The following is a 22,019-nucleotide window of genomic DNA, read 5'->3' as shown; positions in this document are numbered from 1 at the left end:
AAACAGAGACAAAAGGACTCAAACCAGAAAACCAACTGTGCACATTTTGGCAAAAATATCTAACGTAATTCTACAGGCAACAGAAAACTCTGCTCAGATTTTCCTGAGATTCCCTGCTGAGTCCCATGGTTTGCGTAATGAGGACCCCATGCCTTCCTTCCCCGAGAAAATGTGGGTGCGCATCCTGTGCTCTCCTGTTCTGCCCCCGCCTACCCGGAGAAGGAGGCTGCAGCTCTGCACAGGCTTCTTCAGCAGCAGTGCTGGCTGCAGCCGCTCCAGGTCCCTGTCTTTCCCGCCTGGGGCTAGCTACCCTGCTCTTGTTGGACTGGCACCAGCGTTCGTGTAGCCACCCCAAACAGACTAAAGGACTTGTCTGGGTGAAAAGTAACACCCTCTCCCCACCAGTTTATTTGAAGAGGCTGAAATGAGCTGGGGGTGCAGAGTGAGGTAGTGACTACGTAAGCTGGCAATGCCAGTGAAAGAAATGCCTGGCTTAAGTGCACCGGCTTTGCCCTGCACACATGTATGGCAAAGCATACATGTCAAAGCATGTATGGCAGGAAATATTCACTAAATTGAAGGAACTCATCGACTACGAACCAATATACCACAGGCATTTCACTGGGCAGAGAGTTGACTTAGGCAGGTTTTTTTCCTACCCCTACGAGAGTTATTTTAAACTCAGATCAGTTCCTTCATTCACTGCACGGACTGGCATCACTCACGGCTATACTGGGACAGCCGAGGGGACACCTTGAGGACAGGAACAAATGGCAAGTGCTGGGAACTGCCTACACCAGTACTGCTGCTGAGAGAAATGTCCAAAGAACAACAGCCTCCCAAATGTGAGGAACCCGGGAAGGCCATCCAATGCAATAGGCCTGGTTTTGTTTTGAAGTTAGAGGAAGGGTTCCAGCTGTAAAAATGCTTTTTCATTTTATTTTGCCACATACATTGCTTTTACATACATTATTTTAAAACCAATCCATTGGTCCAAGGAGTTTTGTAGCCACTGCTGTAGCAAAATGCAGACTTTGTAGTGAAGGCTTCACTAACAGTATACCAATGGTTGCGTGTGGTTCTTCTTTTCAGGTGATTCTTCCAAATCAGTAAGACTCTGCCTTTTGATGCCTAAAAATGTCCCCAAAAATTTTGGAAATGATCAGATGCAGCATTTAAAAATTACACTGTTAAAGACAAATCTCTAATATTACTGAGAGATATATACCATTGACTAAAGACTGTTTCTCAGTCCCTTTGCTAATTTGTGGCTGGACAACATTAACTTTGTATTTTTTATTGCCCTGCCAGCTTTCAATATGAAAGACTCAGAAAAATATGGTATGTGGTTTTAGTCTCATAGCTAGCTCTGTAGAACAAGAAACAAGTTTTCAGTACTGCAACCTGAGAATTATATCCATGGTAGGATTTATTTTTTATCACACACTGGATTTCAGGGCTTAAGTCTGAGTTGCCTTATCATTAGTAAAATAATTCCTTCCCTTAGAAGTAAGCCCGTAGTTGTGTAAGATGGGAAATCTACTTATTAAGATGTCTATTACCATATGACCTGTTTATAGTCTCAAAACAGATAAGGAAACTCATGTACACAAGGCCAGCGTCTATCAGCTGTGGGTAAAAATACTCTAAAAGGCAGCTACAACTTCATAAACAGTGTTGACTTTACAACCCACATCGTTTGGTGGCAGTCAGGAATACTGCTTTCCTAATGCACAGCAACAACCTCCTCAATACTCAGAAAGCTGTACCTCTAGCTATTTTGAGGTTAACGGTGCAGCCTTTCAGAATGCCTACCAGCTGAGGCTCTGCAGGTGAGGAAATAGTGTATTTAGGAATCCTGCTAGCATTTAAGAACTGAGTGTCCAAGCAGCTGGCAGTGTCAGGTGTTAAGCAGTTTTCACAGAATCACAGAATCATTAAGGTTGGAAAAGACCTTTAATATCAGCAAGTCTGACCATCAACCCAACACCCCCATGCCCACTAAACCATGTCCCAAAGTGCCACATCCACACGTTTTTCGAACACTGCCAGTGATGGTGACTCCACCACCGCCCTGTTCCAATGTTTGACCACTGTCTCTGTAAAGAAATTTTTCCTAATATCTAATCTAAACCTCCCCTGGCGCAACTTGAGGCCATTTCCTCTCGTCCTATCACTAGTTACTTGGGAGAAGAGACCAACACCCACCTTGCCACAACCCCCCTCTCAGGTAGCTGTAGAGAGCGAGAAGGTCTCCCCTCAGCCTCCTCTTCTCCAGACTGAACAACCCCAGTTCCCTCAGCCGCTCCTCATAAGACTTGTGCTCCAGACCCCTCACCAGCTTCGTCGCCCTTCTCTGGACACACTCAAGCACCTCAACGTCCTTCTTGTAGGGACGGGCCCAAAACTGAACACAGGATTCGAGGTGCGGCCTCACCAGTGCCGAGTACAGGGGCACAATCACTTCCCTACTCCTGCTGGCCACACTATTTCTGATACAGGCCAGGATGCTGGTGGCCTTCTTGGCCACCTGGGCACACTGCTGGCTCATGTTCAGCTGGCTGTCAACCAGCAACCCCAGGTCCTTTTCCGCCGGGCAGCTCTCCAGCCACTCCTCCCCAAGCCTGTAGCGTTGCAGGGGGTTGTTGTGACCCAAGTGCAAGACCCGGCACTTGGCCTTATTAAACCTCATACAGTTGACCTCAGCCCATCGATCCAGCCTATCCAGATCCCTCTGCAGAGCCCTCCTACCCTCCAGCAGATCAAGTTTTGTTTGAGTCCATGAGCAAAAACATACTCAGTTTACCAGAGAGCGAGAAGGATTTGTGAGGACTCTGGTGTTAGCTTAGTGCTTGACTCAAGTACTCACTAGCTGCTCAACTTCCTCCAGCAAATTGTCTCTGAGTCAGCTGCAGGAGAATAAAAAGTGAAACCGAGAATACGTAGTCCTGCCTCATGCAGATGGGAACTTAATAGCAACAGGAAAACTGACTTCCCTGCTAAGCAATGGGAGCACTTGCATGCCTGCAGCAGAAGATTCCAACTTTGTAATTTGCTCTGCCTGGGGTGGACTGCGTGGAAGCACACTGCCAGCGTGACACAGTATGACACATACAGGCCCCTCTGCTAACCGGTCATGGAGGCAAGTGGGCCCACCTGCTCTCTTGAGTGCAGAACCAGGAATTAAATTACTGTGATACTTCTAAAACCTGTACAGTGAAGAAGGACTAATTAAGGTAATTTTCTAGTGCATATGAATTAGATCAAATACTGCTCGTTTACAAAAGCATTGCAGTCATTGTAGGGATGTAAACATTGCAGAATTATTTAGAACTTAGACTTGCCCACAAAGTTGTAAGAAGAAAAGGAATTAAAAGATTTATTTGAAACTTGCTTTCAAAAAAACCCCCAAATGTGGGCCTAAGTCCAACAACAGCTTTTAAAAAATATAAAATCTTCTTTTTTTTTTTCTGTTAACTGTCAGGCAGCCTTGGTGAACACACCTGCAAGCATGTGTGCTATAAATGATATAAATAGGTGCACCTGGAGAAGAAGTGCAAGTATAAACCTTTAAGTTTGGAGCTGCAGATGGCTAATGCAGTGCTATGGAAGACCAAAGCAGAAGGATGGTAAATGTTTTGTTTAAGGACAGACCCTGTTCTGTACAGAACTGTCTGGTTTGCCTGTTGAGAAGGAGTGTGTGTTGCTCATTTAAGGATTTGTTTGTGGGTGTTTAAATCTTATGGGGCTTAATTTCTGGAATGGAAGGACTTTGGCTCTAGAGCTCCAACTTTAAGGGCAGCTATGTGAAAGAACCCTGTTCAGGAAAAGCTAGGTAAAGATAGGTGTTCTTATCTGTGAGTACTGTGGAAAAGTTTTGTCTTGCCTTTAAATCCCACAGTGAATCTAGCCATCCTTTTAGAGTATGAATCTTCCTTAAACTTTCTTGTTAGAAGAAGCAGGAGCCCAAGGAGGAGGGAAATGGAGGTGTAATTGCTATGGGTAGATCAAGGACAACCAAACCCTATGTCCTTTTCCTTATGACTTAATAACCTCAGAGGTATCCTGGTCCTGTAAGCATGTTTGTCAGTACTTTTACTGACCCAAATTCATGGAAATGGCTCTAGTGTTTTCTGTGTCAGCAAGCTGTGATGTGATGGAAGGATATGGAGGTGTTTCTCTCATTTGAAAAGTGACAGGTAGCTTAATGTTTATTATTTGACAGGCATTCTACAGGCTAACATGAGTCCTAATGAGTCCAAGGTAGCCCTTTCTGTGGATGTAATGGGATAGCTCAGTAAAACTGTTGCTACAGGGAAAATAGAAGTGGCCTTTGGCATCTCAACAGATTTGATGGGTAAAGAAGGTTTTTGGGGAAAAAAGATGATTAATGTCTGTAATAACCAGTGTTGACCACCAACACCAGCATGTTGAGCTGAGTGGCTCACAGTGGTGTGCCACTGGAGGATAGGCACAGTGGATGGTTTCCTAGCCCTGCAGGCACCACTGTAGCAAGTTAGTATGTCTGTGTTGAGGGCAGCAAGCTGTGATGGTCTAGAGCAGGTGAGAGGGGCTGCCTGGAAAAAGGTGACAGATCCTCTCATGAAGTATGCAGTAACTACTGCCAGGACGTACAGTGAGGCCTGCGAAGGGAAGGAGCCCGAGTTCCTGCCCTGCAAAGGAACGGCGTAGGGACCTCTGTGTATGGGTGGGGGTGAAGCAGCCCCCAGCCCTTCCCCCGCTGAGCATACTCCCAGCTCCCGCTCTAGGTGACACTCGAGCCGGGCGGGCCCCGCAGCGCGCCACTACTAGCGCCTTCCTCCTTCCTTTGCCGCGCTCCAGCCCCACGCCGCGGGCCTGCCGCGCCTCCATTAGGACCTACGCCACTGTGCGGGAAGGAGCGCACAAGATGGCGGCGGGCGCCGGCCGGGCCGCCCACGTGACCCAGAACACGAATCCTTCTAGAGACATCTTAGCCGCGCACGCGACGGGGCGCTCTCGCGAGCACGCCGAACAAAAGGAGAGGGGGGGGGGGGTGGTGTGTGTCGTCATCTCGCGAGACCTCGTGGTCGCTCTCCCCTGAGGAGAGCGGGCCGCCGGAGGGCGGTGTGGGTAAGAACCTCGCGGTACCGCCGGCAAAGCCCGGGAGACGCAGCGGGTGCCGCGCGGGCCTGGCGCCTGAAGTCTCGCGACACCTCCGGGAGCGCCCTTCACCGAGGGCTGAGCTTGCGGAGGCCAGGGCAGGTCTCGCGAGAGCCCTCCCTCGCCGGCGCAGCGCCGTCGGTTTCTCTCGCGATAACGCTGGGCGGGAGGAGGGGGAAGGGAGCGCTCGGGCAGGGGCGGTAGCGTGCGCGCTGAAGTCAGCGCGCGCCGCCGGGGGGCGGGGACTATATAAAGGCCGGGGGCCGAGGCGGGGGGGGGCTCAGTCAGGAAGCGATTCGTGGTGTACGAGCGGCAGCAGCAGCGAGCTCCCAGCCCGGCGAATCTGAATTTCTCGAGGCGGAGCGGGACACCCCGAGACGATCTCTCGTTATGAGTCATGTGGCGGTGGAAAATGCCCTCAGTCTAGACCAGCAGGTGAGGACGGGCCCCGGAATGCCAGTTGGGGGACGGAAGAGCGGCAGGCCGCACCGTTAACCGGAGTGCGGCGGAGGACGGGGCGGGAGGAGAGGCGCGGAGTCTCCGAATGCGTAGGACAGGGATGGCGGGAGGGACGGTTCGAGATTCTTAGCGTGGGAGTTGCTTCGCTCCTCGGTCCCCGGCGGTTGCGTCGTGATTTCACCCCAGTCTCACCCATCCCCCCTCCACCGGGCCATCCCCTCCCCCAGCGCGGCCGGTTTGTGGCGTATTCCGTTGTTGCGCAGTTTCCGCCGTGCGGCGGCTCCACGCCCGGGTTACCTCCCGCGGGGCGGCGCCATCGCCGCGGCGAGGAGGGGGCTGGGGGTGGTGGTGTGGGTGGGAAGGGGCGCAGGAAGGACGCGACCGGCGCTGCCACCCGAGCCGGGATCGGCGCCTGCCCCCGCGGCCTCCTCGCCACGCTCCGGGCCCGGCTTTTGTGTGGCGACGATGGTAACGCTGGCTGCCGGGACCCCTGGCGGCGGCGGCGGGGAACGGCCGCGCGGGGGGGTGGGTGGGGGGGTTGGGAGGGTGGGAGGGGAGGAGGGAGGAGGGAGCCCGGGGGAAGGGGGGCAGGGAGAAAGATAGGCTAAATGGCCGCCATTGTGCCTCTGACGGGGGGGGGGGGGGAGAGGACGGCGGTTGGTTTTGGCGCCCCCATCCCCAGGGAGGGGGTTGGGGGAGGGAGCGGTGGCGGCCGCCTTTGTTCCAGCTGCGTCAGCGGAGCCCGGCGGTGGCAGCGGCCTTTCCCGCTCTTTCCTTCGGTGCCGGTGGGCCCCGGTGACGCAGTTGGGCCTGGACGAGGAGCGCCTCTGCCAGCATGTGTCCGGGCGGCTCCCGGGCCCATGATGTTGTTGTTCTCGCCTCTTTCCCCCCGCCCCGCTCTCTTGCTTCTCCGTTTACCGCCCCCCCCCCCCCGTTTCTCCTGGGCGGAGTCAGGCGCAGGCCCCTGCCCAATGTGGAGGGAATAGATGGTTATCTAATCCCTGGAGAACGGAGTGGGGGAAGCGGTTCCTGTGTTGTAGCGAGACCCAGGGCGGGCAACTGGCGTGGCAGGGCAGCGCTAGACCTCGGCGGCCTTGTAGGCTCCGGGCAGCCACTGCTCTGGAGTCTTCGGCGAAGTAGGTCAGGGAGCTGGTGTCTCCCCCCAACCCCCCCTCCCCGTTTCTCCTCCCCCTCTTCCCCCCCCCCCCCCCCCCCCCCCCAAGTAGCACGTGACGGGTGCCGGCTGCCGGATTAGCTGGGCGGCTGCGGCTGCTCCCTGCTGCGCCGAAAATCCCAACCCGCAGTGCCGGCTGCACCGCCGCACTGAGATGGCGGCCGTGCCGGGCTTCGTCGCTGCGCCATCTCGGGAGGTGGGATTTTGGCAAGTGTTGCCCCACGGTGGAGACGGTGCGGGTCTAGGGCAAGAAGATTTATGCATCGCTGCTGTTGACTCCTGGAGAGCCACTTTTACCTAGTAGAGAGTCTTTGTTTATTTTTTCAAATAAGAGTCATTCTTCAGCCTCGTGTTGATGCTTGGATCAACTAAAGCGATCAGATTTTAAGTAGTAGCTTTAAAGAGGATGATAACGAGGCTAGCTGTGGGAGGATTTTCCAAGAAGTTGAATGTCCTAAATGGCAGCACACACAACAAGGACAGTGCACTGGGATCTTCGCTTTGGATTGATTCAGGTCGTATTGGAAAACACTTTGTGTGCAATTGGTCTTGCATAAATTTAATTGTATTTAAACTTGTTGTTCCCCAGTAAGTTTCTAATTTTGTCGTGCCGGCAAATAACTGTAATTAGGTGGTGTTTAGTTTTGCGAGTTGCCCACTGCCTTCTGCTGCAATGAGCCGTACTGTGTTTGACGTAAAATATTAGGGTTAAATGCTAGTAGTGCCTGAGCTGAAATACCTTTCGGTAGACTTTACTGGGAGACTGGAGGTGATAAATGAAGTTACAGAAAAACAAACAAAAAATTGTATTTGCCCGAGTAATTGTAGGGAAGAAGTCACCTGGTGTTTTGTGAACAGTAGCTGCCTGAAACACGAAGACTAATGTCTCCGTGGTATTAATGCACTACAAAGAAATAGCTGAGGCTCTGCAAGTGACGTACCCAACTGAATTGGTATTATTTGGGCTGTAGCCTCTGTAACCCCCAAGAAAATCTGCTATTGATCTTAATCGGGATGCATTTCAGTGGACTGAAAAGACTATTTTAAATGGCTGCTTAGCCCGCATATAGTGTGTGAAGTAGAAGTCTGTGGTGCTTGATTTGGTAGGTGTAAGATAATTTCTGGCCTTGCTGCTTGTGTGGTGCATGTTTATTGATGGATATGAAGACACTTGAAGATGGTGGTATAGCCTTGAGTACTAACTGGTTTTTCTTCTTTACAGGAGATGTAACTGATGCTATAAAGAAATTTCTTTGCAGCAATAACTTGTCAGAGCAATGGTTCCTCTCGATAAGCCAAAGGGCTTTTTGTATTTTAGTGTAAGTTCATGATACAGTGTGTTGATACGTGTTTTGTTTCTTCTAGTTTTCTGGTCTAGACTTGAATTCCTCAGACTCTCAGAGTGAAGGAAGCTCTTCAAGCAGTAAGTACTTGCAAGTTCTCAAGCTTACAAACACAATTTTTAAAATAAGGGTTTTCTAGCTGTGGAAAGTAACTTCTGAAGATTCACATAGGCTAATGGGGAAATTGAGGAGGTTGCTAGTTACGCCCCCTTTGAAAACCCTGTATGTTTTAGGTAGGCACTCCTAATTTAGCAGTGATATGGCATGTGTAAATTTTTAAGTATTTAACTTCAGGGAACTTAGTGTTCCAGTTTGGTCCCAGATTTTCTGTTGCCTCTGGTCAAACAGCTGAGGCCACTGATTGTAGTAGTAATGTAATGATCTATATGTCTTCTCAAGTTCAGCTAGAATGTTGGAAGGTAAAATTCTTAAGTTTACTGTACTAATCCTAATTGAATAGAAACTGCATTCTCTGACATGCAAGGCTTAAGTATGTTAAAAAGAGAGGGGAATCTTCCAGGAATTCACATTCAGCTTGTGCTTGGTATGTTCTGATTCATGTTGCTTAGCAGACGGATGCTTCTGGATTGTAAACGAAGAATGCCATTCACAGGCAAATTATGTGTGGCTTCTGGTTTGATCTGAGTTGAACTGATAGGGTTGAATTTAAGGGCAAGGAAAAATACTGGTAGTAATAATACTGTGAGTGCCAATGCTTGAATGATACAGTGAAAATCTTAAGCTGCTCAAATATCTGGCATGAAGTTAAGCCTTAATGAGTTCTAGGAAGACAGGCTTTTCATCACAGGCATTGTAACATCCATAAGGGGCGTGTATGACTGACACAGATGTTTTGCTATTTCTTTGACCAAAAAAAAAAAAGGGCAGCTACTTAAATGAAGGTGCATAAAATGAGCGTGCAGGAATTTAATCTTCACTGTGTTGGTCCTCTGAGAGAAGGATATTGAGTGCTGTATTAAAAGACTAGTTTGAAGACACTGTAAGAGGCCTTAAGGCTTGTGAGGCAGACAGTTTTTTCTAACCAAAAGCTGTTGTTGGAGAGGCTAGCATCTCCAAAGGTGCGCTGCAGTCTTGTAATACTGCATTTCTTTTGTCTTTTAGAAGGCCGATACATTCCTCCTCACTTGCGGAACAGGGAAGCTTCAAAACAGGGTATGTATTAAAAGTACAGTGGCAACACTTGTAACTGGTTCTTGGCCTGCTTCTGAATCTCTAGGAACAGACTGTTAAAGGTGATTATAGAGACTTCTTGACTAACTCTGTGCAAAACACTGCAACTTAATCTTCTGCATTTAGTGTGCTATTCTTGGTTTATTCCAGGTTATATTCTAAGCTCAAGTTCAGTATCTGAACAGCAAAATACCTTCCATATCTCATTAAGCAATTAACTGTGGCTGAAGCAAGATGGAATCTCCCACCTTAACTTGACTAGCTTTGTAATCTTGAGTACCAATTTGGTAACGGATTTTGGGAGTCCCAGTTTTTCTGCTAGTGTCTGTGATGTGGAACTTGTAGTAACCAGTTACTTAGTATGAACAAACAGTACTTTGTAAGTGGATGTTTTATGCAAGTTGCTCTTACCTAGGGAGCATGAGAAACAAAAGAGATGTTATCCTTGTTTAGCTTCTTGTAGTTTTTATGGAAGTCCACAAGAGTACTTGCAGAAGGAAGTGTGGGGTGCTGGTGCATGAAACATGATACACATGAACAATGTTGGCCATATGTTTAAGCGGGGGAGGGGGGTGTGGTGTGCTGAGAAGTGACCTTTATATCTTCCACTTGATTTTCTAAACAAACATCATAAAGAACTCCAGGGAAGTAAATCATGACCTTTATTTGTAAGATAAAAAGGCTGCAGATATTGCAGCATTCACTATCATCATATCTAATGACTTGTGTACATGTTAAGAGGAAATATTTCTCTTGCATCTACAGAAATACTGGAATGAGGGAACTAAAATACTTTCTGCTATGTTAGAACTTAAGGAAGACTTAAATCTCAGCTGTATCTAAAGCAGTGGACTTTCACAGATTCTCTTTTCAATACTGCAAGAGGACTCCTTCCATTGGGAAGGGAGGAGAATATTGACGTATATGCTGATATATGTCACAGTACTTCTGGAACGATGTAATTTTAAATTTGACTAGATGAAAAATGCTGCACTCTGCTTTTATGCCATTTGAAGAAACAGATCAGTCTGGTTTTTGTCTTGCCTTTTGCATGTGTCCAAGCTAGTGTTTCCTTTTTTTTTTACCTGAAAGAAGCATGACCTAAAGCGCAAATGATGAACAGCCTGTTGAGAGCTGAATGTTTTGGGGAAGGTAGAAGGACTGGTTGGCAGCTCAGTGCTCTTGAAGTTCCTGATCACATTAACATTAAATGTGAGCAGTCTTTCAAAAAACTGACTAGCTAACCCTGAGATGAATGTGCAGGTTTCTCAAGAGCAGGAAACATCTTAAAGATGGCTTGTGGACATTGGCTGTTCATAGATTTCCTTTCCCTATGTCAATTTGTACCAAATTCCAGTTTAATATTTGGGGATATTGTATATGGAGGGATACTTGGATCTTGAGTTTGTGTGATGACCTGTTACATATAGCACTCTCTCTTTTCTGCACAAGACCAGAGTTCAAACATGGCAATGTACATGTGATCATGTGTGGCTTTTCTGGGGGTTTCAAGCTTTACCTTGCAAAAAAGTAAATAAGTCATGAAACTTGTTTAACATATGGCTTGTTCAATTAATAGAACATAGGTTGCCAACTTTCCTTGGTAAACTTAACACTTGAAAACTTCTTTAAACCTGCTTGAGTACGGCATCACTAGACTCCTCATGGGTCCCTGTGACAAAGTTCATGAGGTCTAAGTGGAAAAGCTGCAATTCTGTTCAGGCCCTCTACTGAGAAGCAATGTGGATATCACTGTTACAGTGATACAAAGCGGAGCTATCTTTAGGATTGTTTGAAGTCTGTTACACAGTTATGCTTTCATGAAAGTAGTGTTTGCTTCTGTTACTTACAGCTAAATTAACAATTACTGTTTTGGCTGTGTTGAAGCTGTTCTCTGTATTGGCTGCTGCTTGGAATCTTTAGCAACAGATTTTTCAAGGCCTAGACGTTAGCAAGCAACAGACAAAAAAGAGACCTTGGATAATAGGGGTGTTTGACCATGTAACAAAACTCTTGGTGCAGCCTTAAAAGTGTAGTAACCTGATAAAACTTTTATAAACTACTTGGTAGAACTGTATTTCAGTAATCCAGCAGAATTGTCTTGCTCACATACCGTGACCGTACGGATTTCTGTAAAAGTGTTAATTAGCTATTACTGCACTCAAAAACTTGAAAAAAGAAAAAGAATTAGTTTCTCCTATGCATTGTTTCCTTAGACATTCTCTAGAAACAAAGAGTTTATAGTTCCTAGCTTGGAGCTCTCACTTTCCTCTGTAGCTGATGATGGTATATAGTAATTCATAGCCACTATTGAAGTTGCACAATGGGCTTGCTTGTGGCTAAGTAAGAAATTGTGTAAGGCAGTGGACTTAATACTTCAAAAATAGATGTTCTTTGTGTTCATGAAGAGCTGAGCGTCTTCATGATTTCAGTAGTTACTGACAGGGGAAGCACACTAAGGGATCTACGGCATTTCTGTTTAAAACTGCTGCGCTGCTTTCTTGAGATTACTCTTCCTATACATCTGCACATCTGTCCCTATTGTAATACTAATCTGTTAGCTTTGTACATGGGAACAAGACAGCACAGAACTGCAGGAAATAAAAGCATGCATAAACATATGTCTAGTTTACGTAATGGCAGTTCTGTTTTTCAACTGTTCAAGCTACAGTATATGGAGTTCAGTATGCGGGGCTGCTTTGTCTGAAGTGTTTTACTTCCCTGAGCAGCTTGACTTGATAACACTAAAGCTTGTTGTCATGTCATTTTCTTGTTAAACTTCCTGGAAGCTGCTTTTGGCTCTTTAAAGTCTAATTGGATCTATAGTAGATCAAGGAGCAGATGTTAGAACTTACCTTAAGGGTGTTTTCCAATTTAAAGGATTCTATGATTCTAACCATTTTTCCCATCTTTAAAATTACGATTGCTGCTGTATGTGGCAGCTTTTCAAGTAAGCTGACAATGATTGGTGTTAGAGCATTATAAAATGTGAATGAAAATACTGATTGAGGAGAAGAATTGGCAATTCTACCACTCTTCATAGGTGCAGGAACTACAATATTGTTCTGTCAGTTCATTAACTTACTGAACTTGAGACTTAGAGCCTTTTGGTGGGAAATATATGTTGGATGGAATATATACAGGTTTTTACTTCCAAAAAAAACCCCTACAAATCCAAACAACCCTGATGTTTTGAGGAATTTCCTGGTAATTGTATGGTCTCAGGATCGTTCTCTGCACTTCAGAGAAGTCAGTCTACGGTCTGTTAATGGGTTGTGTCAGTGAATTTGCTTTTGATTTTAATTTGCCATCTGTTATTATCAGTCATGGTGATGTCTTCTGCTAGCTGTTTAGAGTTGACTTGTATGGTCTGGACCTCTTCTGTGCTGATCCACAAGTAAAATCAAACTAGGAATACCAAACAAAGTGGAATTAATGGCCCTAATTGTCAAGCAGGGTATATGTATGTATTTGTTAAAGACTTGGTCTGGAAGTTGCTGCACTGCTTCAAAGAAAAATATGCCAAGATGCCAGCTTCAGAAACTAGTGTAGTAACAAGCTAGATGAGTAAGCTTACTTGCTATGCTATTTGGAGCATAAAATTTTGACTCCTTTCTGCAATTTTTCAGACTTGGTAGAAGAATTTAATATAGCACAGAGCCAGCCCAACTATATCCATACACCTTCCTGAACATTGCTCTGTCAGTACCACTGCTGTTAGATCTCTTGGCATGTTGACATACCCCAGTAGTTTTAGTGTGGTTTGAAAGGTACTTATACTAAAATCTGGATTTAGATGCCTTCTAAACAAACTACAAATAAATCTCTCATGCATTAATGAAGTGATTATGGTATTCCTGTTCTCTGTCAGCAGTCTCTCTGTGTGAATTTAGTTTATCCTGAAGGACTAAAGTTACTTCTTGAAGCACTTTGGAGGTCTTGAAGCATTCCAGGATCATGTGTGCTAACAAACTTCATGCATGGATTATTTTTGCTGTCTGCTCCAGGTAGCCGGACTAAATGAGTTACAGTTACCACACTAGTATTTAAAGTTCCCTTATGACTAGTGCATGTCTGGATTCTGGGGAGTAGAATTTCTTACTTCGGGGGGAGGAAAAAGGGGGGCTGAATGGCATGCTCCAGAGAACACTTAACAACTTAGGGTAGTTCTGGCAAAGTTTTTTTTTGAGAGAGAGGGCTTAGAACAACCCCTTTCTTTGGAGTAGTTTTGTTTCATGGTTGCTTTTATTGACTGGTGCGTGGGTCTTGGCTGGTTTTGTGCTGTGGAGCTGGCAAAAGTATGGTCACTAATAGGAGTGATGTTATTTCTCTGTTTTCATTATTTCACTTACTCTCTGCCAGAATCCCATAGCTGAGACTTTTGTTAGGTCATGTTTTCAAACTTGTCATGGTTGGAACTCTGAATCAGAATTTGCAAGTTCTTAGCCTAGTACCAAAGCAGTGTGTAATGCTCTATGTTTTTGCCTACCTCCCAACCTCTGGTAGCTGAATAAAAATGAGACTTCTTACTTAGTGATATTGTCAAGTTGGTGTACTTTCTGTTCTCCTTGGTCCTTTTTCTTTGAATTAACCTACCTAAGTAGGCATGTACTGTAGGTAGGTATAAAAGTGCTTGTGGAAAAATTCAATGTGATAATTCACTGTGAAGTATTCTGTATTACTTCTGCATGGTGCTGTTAATTTGTCTAAGTGTGTAGATCAGATTGCTCTGTGTGCTTGAAGTATGACAAAACATTCTAACTTCTGTATGGATTTCTAATGCAAGGGATACTACTGTGTATTGATCTCCACTAGAGGCCTTTAACCTCAGAGAAATTAAATGCATTGTCAAGGACTTGTGTTGAAGTTGGAGAGATAATGTAGGCTTGGCAAGACTTAGTGTCTTAATGTTTCTTCTGATATCTGTCCTTCCAGATTGGTCAACTTAAATATTAGCACTAAGGCAAATGCAGTGTTTTTAAAAAATAACATGCTTGTACATGAGTGGATGGGTTTCAGCACGTTCTGACAGGCAATGAGAAATGCTTAGTCCCTATTTGAATAAATCTTAACATCTGTACATCTTCATTCTTGAAGGACTGCCTTTCAATCCTGTAGGCCTTCCAGTGAAGACTTACTGGACAGAACTTAGCTTTTTCTTGTAAAAACCTAGACCATGTAATTTATGGTTAAAATATCTTTCTGTACTAGGTTTTGATAGTGGTGGCTGGAGTTCTAGCAGAGACAAGGATGCATACAGCAGCTTTGGCGCACGGTCTGACCGTGGAGCAAAACCAAGCTTCTTTGACCGTGGAAATGGATCAAGAGGAGGAAGGCAAGTACTTATTTGTGCGGGTGGTGCATGTGATTTGTGCTGTCTGGGTTCTAGTAATGCATCTGTTATTTTGATGTTAAAATTTGAGTTGTAGGTGTGAACAACAGGATAAAGTAGGAGGAAACTTGCAGGGGGGGAGGAGAGAATGAGAGAACCTTGCTTTTAAAGCTACATGACTTCAAGGATGGGAAACTTGGATGTGCTGAAAAACATGCCCTGTAGTCCACCACCAGCCACTCAGTGCAGCTATAATGACTTGCTGACCTAACCATTTCACCAAAAAAAGTGCTAGATAGGTGGCTACTTCCAGAAAAATCATGAAGGGCTGTTGGGAGCACGGATATTTTTTCATTTCAGTATTTTTTCCTTGTTTAAAAAGTGTAGTTAATAAAACTGGGTGAGACTCTTGCAGGTTCTCTACCTTACTTGAATCAGTCTTAAACACATCATGCGTTCTATGCACAAGTGTGGTGAGTCACCTTTATCGACTAGTAAAGCTGACGCTAGTCCTGTGTCCAGACTTTTCTCAAACATGATTTACCAGACCAAAAACTAAACAGTTGAGGTAAGGATTCTTTTCCACCTTCTTTCTAAGTCAGTAATACAGGTGAGCTCCCTCTTTATAAAATAATAATGTGACATGTAATTGAGGTATTTGTTCACCTGTGGTGGGGGAATAAAGGAATAAATTACAGCACTTGAGGGTTTTGTCTGGTTGTGGGAGACCCTTGTAAAATGAGGCACAGAGAAAGGGGGGGAGTACTAAACAATGTTTCCGAAGAGGTTTAAGTGGAGCTGTCTACAAAAAATGTCAAAGTCTGAGCAACTTGAATTGCAGCTCTACTGGCAGATGACTGATTATTTACATTTGTTACATTTAACCAAATAAAAATTTGGATACAATGTTCAATGTGTTAAGCTAAACTGAACTGTCAAATCATGACAAACTCTCCTGTCTATGACACAGTAACATGACCTAGTTTGGCTGGGACTAAACTCACTTCAGTTCATAGGTTGAGAAGCAAGTACAGATAATTTGATGACTTTGAATTGTACAGCTGTATATGTAATACATAGAGCATATACTACTAGATTATTACAGCTTTAATTTTGAGCATATACTACTAGATTATTACAGCTTTAATTTTGCATGTCAAAAAATCCTGTTGTCTGGGAATGGTGGCCTGATATTCTTGCTGTATTTAGATATGAAGAGCGTGGAAGAGGTGGCGACTATGATAGGAGTGGCTTTGGTAGATTTGACCGTGGTGGGAATAGCCGCTGGTCTGACAAATCAGATGAAGATGACTGGTCAAAGCCTCTTCCCCCAAGCGAACGCCTGGAACAGTAAGTAATGGAATAGTGTTAATTCATCCAACAGGGTCAGTTGATATGTCTAGCAAGTAAAATACTTTCTCTTCTGTTTTTAGAGAGCTCTTTTCAGGAAGCAATACTGGCATTAACTTTGAGAAATATGATGACATTCCTGTTGAAGCAACAGGCAGCAACTGTCCTCCACATATTGAAAGTGTAAGTTTTTAAAATTTGCTTTGCTGATGTATCATTAGTGACTATTTTGTATATGAAACTTGATGTCATGCTGTATTAAGTTTAGGGAGGAAAGGAAATTCTTTCTTGCCTTCCTGCAGCTAAGCTGTTTTGCGGAGGAGTGTTGCATATGATGAACTAAGACATGGGAGAAGTTGTGTAAGCAGCTTCAGTTAATGCTTATAGCTCGCTTGACTTGCCTTTATAAACAGTAAACTTGTAAAGAAGTAGAAGTGCTTGGAGGTGCTGGTTTCTTGGAGCAACCACTTAAGCATAGACACTGTGTCATGCTAAGCATAGTGTGCTAGTGTAGTCTGTACTTCAGGCTTGGCTGGCTTTTTTAAGAATCTCTTATGTGACTGTGCTAAGTAGATACCAGACTCCTGGTAAATAGCTCCTGAGTATCTATAAACTTAAACTGAGTAGAACAAGTTCTATAGGAAGAGATGAAACACAAGCTACTTTACAAATGACTTCTTAGACTGAATGTGTTCTGTGGCAGCTGAAGGGAAGGATCCCCATCTTACTTGTTCTAAATATCTTACAGTTCAGTGATGTTGACATGGGAGAAATTATTATGGGAAACATTGAGCTCACACGCTACACTCGTCCTACTCCAGTCCAGAAACATGCAATACCTATTATTAAAGAAAAGAGAGACTTGATGGCCTGTGCTCAGACAGGTAAGTTAGTAACTCTTTACTGCTTACTCTGTCTCAATAGGAGTAGGGTCCTGTATTCCTCAAGGTGCAGGTAAGAGGTCTGTAAGGTAGTAAAACTTCCTGTTCAGAGTATATGGAAATACCTGCAGTGTTGAAATTAATTCTCATTAGAGTCTTGCAACTGTTTTAGCTGTGGCCTGACTGGATTTGCTGTGTTTCTCCTGAGAGAAATATTTTTGGCTTAAATGACATTCACTGAGCAGTCTTTTGTAGATAACCTCTACTGGCTAAGGAGTGTACTCCAGTGGTGTAGGTAGTATCCATATACTAGTGCAGGTGTTACTGGGAGTATGCTAGTGATACAGGATTAGTGCTGTACCTGACAGTACAATAGCTTTGATAATAACTATTAATAATACTGAATTGTGTCCTGGTAGGGTCTGGGAAAACGGCTGCATTTCTTCTACCAATATTGAGCCAGATCTATGCAGATGGCCCTGGTGATGCCTTGAGAGCTATGAAGGCAAGTATTTAAACCACCTGGTCATGGAAGAGCTATGACCATTGTGTATTTTTGCCCCGGATACTGATGTTTGCTCCTGAACACAATAGCTGGGCTTAAAGGTCATCGTTATGTTAGGTGTGATAGGCAAGCCTCTCAACTGCTAGAAGGCTTTAGTTTTTTCCCTTGAAAAATAGAGGCTGCTGCACAGTGTGGGGTTCCACGTCCCACCCCCCCCAAATGGTCGCACGTGTCTGTTGTAGTAACTAGCAAGTAATGTGTTTATGGCAATTATATCTCTGCTGCTTAAGTTATGGATCATAGTGCAGGTTGCAGAGGCCAAGCTTGTGCAGCTACATTGTTAACATACTAACCAACAGCTAAATCTTGGGTACTGTAGTAGGGCATTCTTCAGATGCAGTGCTTAAAACAAGTTGGCTCTCAGCCATGCTGTTTCTTTTTTGGCAAGACAAACCTTGGTGACATGTCTTAAATATTGCTTACAGCAGCTCTTTTAAATCCTCTCCTATTTGGGATACTCATTCAAAGTTCCTTTTTTTTTTTCTTCAGGAGAATGGAAGGTACGGGCGCCGTAAGCAATATCCAATCTCACTGGTCTTGGCTCCCACTAGAGAACTGGCTGTGCAGATTTATGAAGAAGCCAGAAAGGTATATCTAGGAGTTGGTCATTATAAAATAGCTTGGGAAAAGTTTCCTTGGGAGCTAATTTACTTTGTTTTATAGTTTGCATATCGTTCCAGAGTTCGTCCCTGTGTTGTGTACGGGGGTGCAGACATTGGTCAGCAAATACGTGACTTGGAACGTGGATGTCACTTGCTTGTAGCGACTCCAGGACGACTGGTTGATATGATGGAGAGGGGAAAGATTGGATTGGATTTCTGCAAGTAAGTAAAGTGTTCCATATGCTAATGACTTGAGAACTAGAAACTGTACCTTTTAAAGTGACATCCTTTAAATTGCAGCTTTCAAACTGTGTGAATACCTAGTTGAGAACTTGCAGTCCAGTGTCTGATGGGTTACAGCTTAAAGAAAAAAAAGCTCTGAGGAGTAACTTATTTTTATTACTATTTAGGTACCTGGTGCTTGATGAAGCTGACAGAATGCTTGATATGGGGTTTGAACCTCAAATTCGTCGAATTGTTGAACAAGATACTATGCCACCAAAGGGCGTTCGTCATACCATGATGTTCAGTGCTACTTTCCCCAAGGAAATCCAGGTACCTTACAGAAGTTTAAATATTTTAACAGTTCGTATGTGCAAATTGGACTTGTGGAAAAGAGGGGAAATACTGGTTTGATACCTTTTTTCCTTTTTTAGATGCTTGCTCGTGACTTCCTTGATGAATATATCTTTCTGGCTGTTGGCAGAGTAGGTTCTACGTCTGAGAATATCACACAGAAAGTAGTGTGGGTGGAAGAGTCAGACAAACGATCGTTTTTGCTTGACCTGCTAAATGCCACAGGTAAAGACCACTTTCAGATAAGCAAATACGACAAAATTCAGATGAGGCAAATGTAATGACTCAAGTAATGAGAACTTGTATTAAGTAGGTGAATGAAAGGGCATTTCATTAACATGCAGTGAATGTATTCCACTGACTGAATATCAGTTTTAAGTTGATCTAAGCTCTTTTGTTAATATAAAATGGGGAGGGAGGTGTCCAGTGTGTTCAGTTTAGAATAAAGAAGAGCAGAGAACTGAAACTGCCATTTACCAGCTCGTGGAGCCAAGTATTTGCCTGTGCAGCTTTTCTTCTGCTAACCTGTGCTTTAATTATTGTTAGGCAAGGATTCCTTGACTCTAGTGTTCGTGGAAACTAAAAAGGGTGCAGATGCTCTTGAGGACTTCCTGTACCATGAGGGATATGCCTGTACAAGTATACATGGAGATCGCTCTCAAAGAGACAGAGAAGAAGCACTGCACCAGTTCCGTTCGGGCAAGAGCCCAATTCTTGTTGCCACAGCAGTAAGTGAAATCTATGAAGTTTGAGCCAGTGAGCGTATTACTTGGCCTGTGGAATTTTACTAAGATTTGATTTAATCCTTTAACCACTAGGTAGCAGCAAGAGGACTGGATATCTCAAATGTAAAGCATGTCATAAACTTTGACTTGCCAAGTGACATTGAAGAGTATGTACATCGTATTGGTCGTACAGGCAGAGTAGGAAACCTTGGTAAGTATGATCTAGAATTGTCATAGACAGCACTTCATACCTGAGTTGATAGTACTACACCTATTGACTAAGTAGCAAATTGCAACTAAGTATTTGAGAAGCACATGTATTGCCTTCTGTGACCAGGAGCTGGTCACTGCTGTCTAGCTGGTGTGGAAAGTACCCAGTTGCTTTAGCTAGTGCTTGTGTTGCTATTAAAGCTCTGATACCACATGTAAGCTTGGTATCTTCTGTGTCTGTCAGTAAATAGCCAGGGTTTTTGTGACTAGCTGTGGTGGAATAATGATTTTAAACAGCTTTCTATTCAGGTAATTCTAGTGTTTTCAAGCTTGACTGATACTGTACTTATCACAGCTGCAAGTGAATTGCAGAATGATTTAAGTGCTATAGTGTATTTACTTCGTGTGGGGCTAAAACTGAATGTTTCATTCAGGTCTTGCCACCTCATTCTTCAATGAGAGGAACATAAACATCACCAAGGACTTGCTTGATCTTCTTGTTGAGGCTAAGCAAGAAGTACCATCTTGGCTGGAAAACATGGCTTATGAACAGCATCACAAAGGAGGTGGCAGCCGTGGGCGATCTAAGAGGTAATGGTCACAACTTTGACTAAAGGTATACGTAATCCATTGTGCCGGGCAGCTCTGTGACTTGTTTTCTGTCTAAAAAGTTAAAGGAAGACAAACCAGTGCAGTATAAACTGAGTTAAGTGTAACAGAAGGTGACACCTTAATGTCTGGTTTTGTTCTATCTTATCATAAGGCAATTAACCCTTAAGGCTTTTTAAGCAGACAACTAGATGTGGCTAAGGTATAACGACATGTAGCAAAAATAGCTTTAGAACTTTGAAAACACTTAAAAGCACTTACTAGGAATGCATGCCAGCATGTGCCAGAGATGTACCGTAAGCAGTTATTTTGATGTTTAAGAGAAGGTAATGCATGCCTCCTGACATAATAATAGGAAGGGTATGAGAGTTAGGCTGCAGGGGTGAAGGTACTTGTAAAATAATATTGTTATGAAAACCTGAAATGCTTTGTAAGCTGGTAATGCAAAGCAATGTATAGTGGCTTAAAAGGGTGGCAGGAGAAATGGCCCTTCCTCTTAATGTAGTTAACATGATATGACTATGTGAATTCCAGTTATGTTTTTTGTGATTTTGTTTTTTCTTCAGAAATATGCTTATAAAATGGTCATCTTTTTCTACAATATGAAAAGTGGTCATAAATGCATCACTTAATGTCCAGACCTATCTTAGTGTTAAGTGGAGCAGAGGTTGCACTAAATCAAATCTTACACTAAGAATTACTTTCTTGGGTCCTGGTAACACAGCAAGTTCAACAGGACTCTGAATAGTAAATTTTCCTTTGCTGTCTTCGGTGCCCTTTGCAGATAGCACTGGGATGCTTAAAAGCATGCTGAACTCAACACTTGTACTGGTTGTTGGTTGGCTGTAGTTGGTAACCAGAGTTGAAGAAATGTAGTACTTGAATCTCAATGTCTGTAGTCCTTAAAATACCACTGTCTTTACTGAAGTGTTTGTTTTCTTTCTTCATACAGCAGTAGGTTCAGTGGAGGATTTGGTGCCAGAGACTATCGAACAAGTAGTGGTTCTGGCAGCAGCAGCTTTAGTAGCAGTCGATCAACCAGCAGTCGCAGTGGAGGGAGTGGCAGCAGAGGATTTGGAGGTAAGAAAAACTGGGCAGGCAAGTGCTGTCAAATACGAAAACCAGACCTAAATTGCTTGCTATAGTAAGACTTCTGGAGGTAAAGTTTAAATACAAGGTCAGCTGATGCTTTTTACTCAGTCTTGGCATCCTTGGGTCTAGGCTAGTGCATGTTACCTGTCCTTGGTTTGACGCTACCTAGCTTTCCAGCACTTTAGTTCTAATGTGCATTTGACAGTACTTTTGGGTGGGTTTCCTTTAATAGACAATAGACATCTTGTCTGTGCCCTGGGCTGTTTTCTTGTTGTGAAGGCGCAAGTCTTTAGTGGGTTAATTAAGCATCACTTTCTCTTGCCTTTCATAGGTGGTGGTTATGGAGGCTTCTACAACAGTGATGGATATGGAGGAAACTATAACTCCCAGGGGGTTGACTGGTGGGGCAACTGAATCTGCTTGCAGCAGATATCCTACCAAACAAGCTAATATGGAAACCACATGTAACTTAGCCAGACTATACCTTGTGTAGCTTCAAGAACTCGCAGTACATTACCAGCTGTGATTCTCCACTGAAATTTTTTTTAAGGGAGCTCAAGGTCACAAGATGGAAACAAAGGAACAAGTAGCCCTATCTTGAAGGTGGTTTTGAAGACTCTATTGCTGTAGTCAGGATTAACTCCCCTCCCACCCATCCCCACCCAGAAACTGCATTTATAATTTTGTGACTGAGGATCATTTGTTTGTTAATGTACTGTGCCTTTAACTTTAGACAACTTTTATTTTGATGTCCTGTTGGCTCAGTAA

General features: G+C 44.1%; 1 protein-coding gene across 3 annotated transcripts; it reads left to right on the top strand.

Moving 5' to 3' along the window:
• Positions 1-5,532: 5,532 nt before the first annotated feature.
• On the top strand, positions 5,533-21,665 carry DDX3X (DEAD-box helicase 3 X-linked; the record flags this gene model as incomplete). 3 transcript variants are annotated; one of them, XM_081999869.1, is made up of 17 exons in its annotated part: positions 5,533-5,577; positions 8,141-8,198; positions 9,241-9,291; positions 14,521-14,644; positions 15,851-15,991; positions 16,075-16,174; positions 16,740-16,875; positions 17,292-17,377; positions 17,927-18,025; positions 18,101-18,261; positions 18,450-18,594; positions 18,696-18,840; positions 19,162-19,343; positions 19,434-19,551; positions 19,985-20,141; positions 21,115-21,239; positions 21,583-21,665. In XM_081999869.1, the coding sequence occupies 17 exons, from the start codon at positions 5,533-5,535 to the stop codon at positions 21,663-21,665; spliced, it is 1,956 nt and encodes a 651-aa protein (XP_081855995.1). The 3 variants fall into 3 exon arrangements, with proteins under 3 accessions (XP_081855995.1, XP_081855994.1, XP_081855996.1); XM_081999868.1 differs by having other exon boundaries at positions 21,112-21,239; XM_081999870.1 differs by lacking the exons at positions 5,533-5,577; positions 8,141-8,198; positions 9,241-9,291; positions 14,521-14,644 and having other exon boundaries at positions 15,897-15,991; positions 20,054-20,141; positions 21,112-21,239.
• Between the last annotated feature and the right edge of the window lie 354 nt (positions 21,666-22,019).

The sequence above is a fragment of the Phaethon aethereus genome (genome assembly GCF_964289735.1).
Source record: "Phaethon aethereus genome assembly, chromosome: 1".
NCBI classification, from domain to species: Eukaryota; Metazoa; Chordata; class Aves; order Phaethontiformes; family Phaethontidae; genus Phaethon; species Phaethon aethereus.
This window is presented reverse-complemented; position numbering and strand designations above follow the sequence as displayed.